Source organism: Opisthorchis viverrini, assembly GCF_000715545.1.
Source record: "Opisthorchis viverrini unplaced genomic scaffold opera_v5_314, whole genome shotgun sequence".
Taxonomy (NCBI): domain Eukaryota; kingdom Metazoa; phylum Platyhelminthes; class Trematoda; order Opisthorchiida; family Opisthorchiidae; genus Opisthorchis; species Opisthorchis viverrini.
This window is the reverse complement of record NW_008751973.1, coordinates 588,899-595,003: the sequence shown is the minus strand read 5'-3', so window position 1 is coordinate 595,003 and position 6,105 is coordinate 588,899. Positions and strand designations below refer to the sequence as shown.

The 6,105-nt window shown below is 46.2% G+C and overlaps 2 protein-coding genes across 2 annotated transcripts in view; one reads left to right on the top strand and one right to left on the bottom strand.

Annotated features, from left to right (window-relative positions):
* Positions 1 to 3,308: 3,308 nt before the first annotated feature.
* Positions 3,309 to 6,105, top strand: part of T265_09909 (hypothetical protein) — a gene marked incomplete at both ends in the record, with an annotated part of 4,298 nt that continues 1,501 nt past the window's right edge. Inside the window, one exon of the mRNA XM_009176125.1 lies at positions 3,309 to 3,725. Coding sequence (XP_009174389.1) covers positions 3,309 to 3,725 — 417 coding nt within the window. The remainder of the gene's footprint in view (positions 3,726 to 6,105) is intronic.
* T265_09908 (hypothetical protein) overlaps positions 3,959 to 6,105 on the bottom strand; it is a gene marked incomplete at both ends in the record, with an annotated part of 39,164 nt that continues 37,017 nt past the window's right edge. The window contains 2 exons of the mRNA XM_009176124.1: positions 3,959 to 4,068; positions 4,103 to 4,234. Coding sequence (XP_009174388.1) covers positions 3,959 to 4,068; positions 4,103 to 4,234 — 242 coding nt within the window. The remainder of the gene's footprint in view (positions 4,069 to 4,102; positions 4,235 to 6,105) is intronic.

Here is a 6,105-nt window from a genome sequence, read left to right as displayed (position 1 = left end):
TTCCACTTCGTGAGGCAAACTAAAACTGCGTAAATTTATTTGTGTAACGCATGGGTTTTAGATCGTTTGGTGAAATGAGTTTGTATTGACAAGTGCCGGGCAGGTCAATATATCAAGGACAGTGGTTCCGCCATCTTACAGCCGGCCGCCACTGGATCTGGACCGGATCCAGGCCCAGGGGCAAACAATGTCCCTTGAAACTTCCTATGTGTCCATCTTAATGGCATCTTCTGCTTCAATCCCATTACCCGATTTGAAAGACACCTTCCAAAATCTCATGTTTGCCCACCACAACGCTTTAGTTGATTAAAATATTTCTGGCCCTTTAATTCGAATAATGGTCACAAATTCCTCCACAAATTCATCCGATTGATCAACCTCTAGTGTACAAGTCCTCCTAACCTAGATCAGTCCCAATTCGTCGACCGTTTCATCCAGCGGCCGAATAAATATCGCTGAAACTTAGGGTTCTTGCGGGTGAAACCCAAAGTTAAGATGTCCACCAGGAAAAATGCGGAAACTGTGAACCAGTCTTAACCATTCTAACTCATGATCTGGCATGCACCACATGCCTTCAAAATGTTTATTGCTGCTGTGAGACTAGATGTGCCTGATTCTTAATTTCGTGTTTGGGAATGAAGGTGGTAGGTAAAACCCGTTTAGCTTTTCACTTTTGGTATGGCCAAAGATGCTATCCTGCCCGTATTGACAGTACCAGAGCACCGTAAGCCCACACTACCTGTAACGTAGCGGAGACGTTGGCTTATCCGTCAATGGTTGATTTTACGCTACTGCGAGACGCCCCAGGTTGATATACAGGTCATAAACCGAGCCGCTGCGTACGGCGCACGTCAGAACACTGAGCGTTTGAAAGTTGATTTCTCCGGAGCACCGTTGAGTCTGTAGGGAACACCAGATCGGCAATGCTGGAGTGCGTCAAATAGTCTTCGGAAGAAATAACTCGCCCTCGAAAGATCAACTGATCACACTCCACAGGTTGCGTGGGTTAGATCATGTGGTCGGCATCCCAATTGTTAGATTTTCTCGAAGGGTCCATTTGCACAGCCATGTGAAGCGTGGGAGCGAACCACGGGATGTCAGACAATGACTTGGTCGCGAAGTATGAAAACCATTGCTGGTAAACTCATCTGCAGTGGTCATCGGCGTCGCCATGTGTTAGGGCATTGTGTAGGGACACATCAATGGCCAGAGAGACTGTCAGACATGAAGCAGTTACACCAAGAATGGCACCAGTACACCCGAGCTATTCTCTGCAACGCTCAGCTCTTGATCTCCTTAATAAAGTGCTTACAGATGCCCATGTGTTCACGCATCAGCTGTGTAGGTCACCTCCTCCATTGAGCAGCCACCTATTTGAAATCTCCAAATCATCACTGAAATTAACGGCGACCGGTATAACCATTGTATTTTAAGTGATTGGTTTTCGCAGCTACTACTGAGGGTGATAATGACCAGTAAAGCCGTTTGAAGATTTAGCTGTGGTGGGGTTGCTCACGGGTTTGCATGAGGAAACGTCATCTTCCGGTGAACTTCAGGAGGCTATGGCATACGACACTGTGAGTTAGAAAGTCTGTATTATGCAACCGAATTTGAATTCACCGTGTATCACAAACAGGCGAATCTGTGACGTCGGAGACGACATTTGGGGTAGACAGTGCCATGTGTAACTATAAGGCTACCTCCAGTACTTCGAGTTAGCTCGGAATAATAATTGCCCCCATTGATTGTTATGAGCCGTTGCGTTTTTCCTTGTGTGGCATTTGAACGGGGAAGTGTGGCGAAAGGTAGAAATTCCGCCTGCATGCTTTCTGCGTAATTATTTTGTGTAGACATTTGTATTCGATTGTTTACTCTCCTAGAAGGCGACAGACCCGGGGTGGGATGCGCAAGGTACTGATTCAAAATAGAAAGTTTGCCTCAACTTTGCTCAAGGTCACAGGGCTCTCTTGGTTTGCACCCTCCCATCGAAATGGAGGATTTGCACCGAGTTTTTCTACTTACAAACCAAAGCCTGATTTTGTGATCGACAGATCTCTTCTTGTTCACCGACTGCATATCATCCGTAGGCTGGAAGCAGCTCGCACTAAGGAAGGGGACGGGAGAGTTGGCTCATCAGTACATCCGATCAATCTTTAAACCCACAGCCTCCAAATAGCATGCGTGATATTGTGATTCACGTTTTACACTCGATAGACATCCGTTTCGGCTTACCGTTTTAGGGGATTTTGGCCTGTATTAATCTGGCCCATGGTTGTGGAAATTGTGTGTACTGCAACAATGGGGAGAAAACTTACCAGGAATTTTTCAAGTATATGATAAACATTGCCAAAATCATCGAAACTAACTGATACGTGTTAACTCTTTAAACAGGGTAGACAGTGAACGACCCCGACGAAAAATATGCACGAGCAAAAAAACGAAGCAAATTTCGAAATATGGCCGATCTTCCTTTCGGGCCTCATTAATAGCCGCGCCGCATGTTACTTCTTCCAAATATCTTGGTTGCTCCAACATAAAGCCGACACCGAAATCACGCAATTAACAGCTAAGAATGTGTTCAGTGGGCTTTTTGTAATTACATTGCATACGTCCCTATTATATCTTGTTCAGGCACCAGCAGTACGTAACGCGTCAAACGCATTTTCCATGAAGCGCTCAGGTTGCTAATTGATATCACAGGCTTCCGCACTAATAACCACATCAAGCCACAAAGGTGGTGAAGCACGTTTCTTATAATTTTTCTTGTGTGCAGCTCCTTTCTGTGGCCACATTCGATAGCCTCCTGAACCAAGTCCGTAACCCTCAGTTTTTAATATGAGAGCGCAAATGACGAGCTACACCCTTATGGCCTTCAGCTGAGCAGAAACCGCCTGGATAAGAATAAATCCAAACCGAGAAGCTTGGAAAATTCCCTGATTACCTGTACTGATCCTTGAATCTGAGACATCTGGATATTTTTGCATTCTCCGGGGCAATCCGATCATATTCCAAAGCCTACCTAGGTCGGTAAGAAGAGCCTCACTCTACTAAGGTTTCCAAAAAAATCTTAAAAATCCGGGAAACATGTCAAGACTAGACAGAACTCCTAATAGCGCCTTTCAATCCGATACAGAATGCTGAACTGCTCAGTTGTTTGAATGCACTAAGGAACTCGGCTGCAGGAGTCGCGGACGGAGGGGTGTAGCACGCGCTGTCTTGCTCTGGATATTTAACGTTTTGTTGTGTGTATTGTAGGTGTTCCTCGTCCTCTCTTCTAATATCACACTATTTTCTTTAAGTGGTTATCGATGGCTCACTTTGATGACGACGATTTTGATGTTGTTGACACCGGTGCATCTGCTACAAAACCACAACAGTGCAGTTCTCTGCGAGTGAACGGTTTTGTGGTCATGAAGGGTCGCCCCTGTCAGATCACAAGCATGTCAGTTTCCAAGACGGGCAAACATGGAGCTGCCAAAGTGCACTTGGTTGGTGTTGATATATTCACAGGAAAGAAATATGAACTACAAGATTCCTCTACTGCAACGATTGCCGTCCCAAATATATCGAGGAAGGAATACCAACTAATTGATATTAAGGACAATTTTCTGTCGCTTATGGGAGATGACTTGTCTGTTCGTGAGAACATTCCACTGCCAGAAGGCGAAGTAGGTAAAGAAATAATGGAAAAATGGGAGAACAAGGGAGACGAAGATGTTGTCACGGTAAGCTCCACTCTTTTTATCCTTACGCTATCCCAAGGTGTGGGTGGTCTCTGCTATGGGCGAGGAACAAGCATGCCGTGTCCGCTGTACCCAACAATAGTGACTTTTTCCCCTATGTGGGCACTTCGATTTCGCTTTTTATCCCATTTTTCAATGAACACTATTAAAGGAATGAAACCGACTGAGTGTATTTTGATAACAGGTACCTGATACAAGTAGGTCCTGTGTGGCTATCAATATGGTTTCGATATCTCCCCTTCCACTGTGTGGTCGTATGTCGCCCCCACATGTTCATCCCAGGCTTTCCGGCATTTGGCGATTATCCAAGAATGCTCATCCGTATCTGCAAATACTTGTTAGAATACCTTTTCACTCACCCGCGTTGCGCAAGAATTTTCCTTCGTAACTCACCACGATGCGCTTTATGGGGTCATAAAAGCCGTCGCCCGTGTCGTAACAGCCTTCAGGTATCTGTCGTGGAGGCTCATTGTTCACCAACTGCGATCGACCTGTGTGGTAAATGGATTTCATTAGGTACCTTTATCACTGGGGTTCATTGGAGAACTGTCTTAGTGTTTTATCTTCGTTAATTAACCTAATGTTAAACCCAGAATTGACCGGCTTCTATCAAGCAGAGTCCTCGTCATCGGTACCCGGCAAGTGCTGGTACGTGCTTCCGAGCTATTTATACAGTTGTGAGTTACAGTAAGGGGATAGATCGCTCATTTGTAACACCCGGTGCCTAGCTGCCATGCTACCCGAAGGGATCGCGAGGGCTGGGATACTGCCAGGTTGCCCAAGCCTAGTCAGGGGAAGTCGAGAGGCAGAAGCCGGGTTCGAACCACGGATCTTCCGGTCAGCAAATTCTCGATCTAACCACTTGAGGCATCCCGCAGTAAGGGAAAACGCGTGGCGACTCCATCTGAATGTGACTAAACAACACAAAGGCATACATGAAATAAACCTTAAGGTGGACTGAGATGCACGTTGATTTATGTTTCACCACGGTCTGTGATTACAGCCAACTGACAATTTTTATGCATTCATATTCACTTTAGAGACAGTGTACCCGTTCCCGTGGTGTCTTGTGGAGTCAACTCTCAACTTCCCCTCGTATATTGCACTAGGTGGACAAGACGTTGAGGGATGGGTGACTCAGACTCCTCACGACAGGGACAAAAACTGTTCAGCTGTAGTGCCCTTTCATTGTGCGTCTTATTTGCAACCCGAAAGGACCGCGAGGACTCCTCAAGTCCAGATGAGGGCAATCGAGAAACTAAAGTTGGGTGCGAGCAGCTGAATTCCAGTCAGCAGCTCCATGTCATAACCGCTGACGTCAACACAGGATAAATGAATTCAGGTGCATGATTTCGTTGGCGCCCCATATATAACGATGGAACTGCAACGAAGTGTAAGTCTGTGGATTCTGGTTTGAAGAATACGGGGCCGTTCCATCGAGCGATATGGAGATCATAGTCTTTTCCTGTCCTGTACGAACCTCCAACACAAACGCTGATATCGAGTTACTTGCAGGCCACTAATCGCAAGGCGATGATGGACTCCATTGGACCATGTGGCTAACAGTTACCGATGGGAACCTTCGTTATCGTTCCTTATAGGGTACGCAACTTGGCGCTGATCATGCAACTGTATGAGTCCGGTTGTCACTTCACCTTCAGTCAGTACTGCGCATGTCAAGACGGCCGTTCAATTTATCAACTTCGACAAGTTTCAGTGACTGAAGAGAATCGAGCTGATCTAGAAGGCTATTATCAACTTCGACAAGTTTCAGTGACTGAAGAGAATCGAGCTGATCTGGCTAGAAGGCTACTTGAAACGCACAGTCATGCAGATGATGAAGATTAATTGGAGGTCAATGGAAGCAGTTGAATAAGCTATGTTGTCAGCTGTTTGTCCAAGCCATCTGACGCGACCAGATGAACACTGGATATTGTCGAGATCAGCTGCCGAGAAGGCCATTCCAGTAACGTGCAACTATCATCATCATCATCGACAGCATGACATCAGTGTTCAACACCGATGCTTCACTGCCGTACAACCATGACTTATTTGAAAGTCTTATTGTAAAGAAAAAAATAAAGGTGGACAGGGAAGGGACCTAGTGCTAGCTTAACACAATCATTCCGAGGTGCCTACACCTCCAGACATTCACTCAGGCAATCTGGATAGAAACTCACAACAAAAACGCCACTGACATCGGTTGGCGGCCATATCTTGTAGTGTCTCCAACCAGGCACAGTGAGGATCACGCGGTCCCCATCCTGGAAGGCGAGTAGCACCGACAGCACCCAAGCGTTTCGTGATCTCCTTCATACTCCTCTGCCAGGTCATGGGTTGGCCACCTCTCTGTTTACGCCAC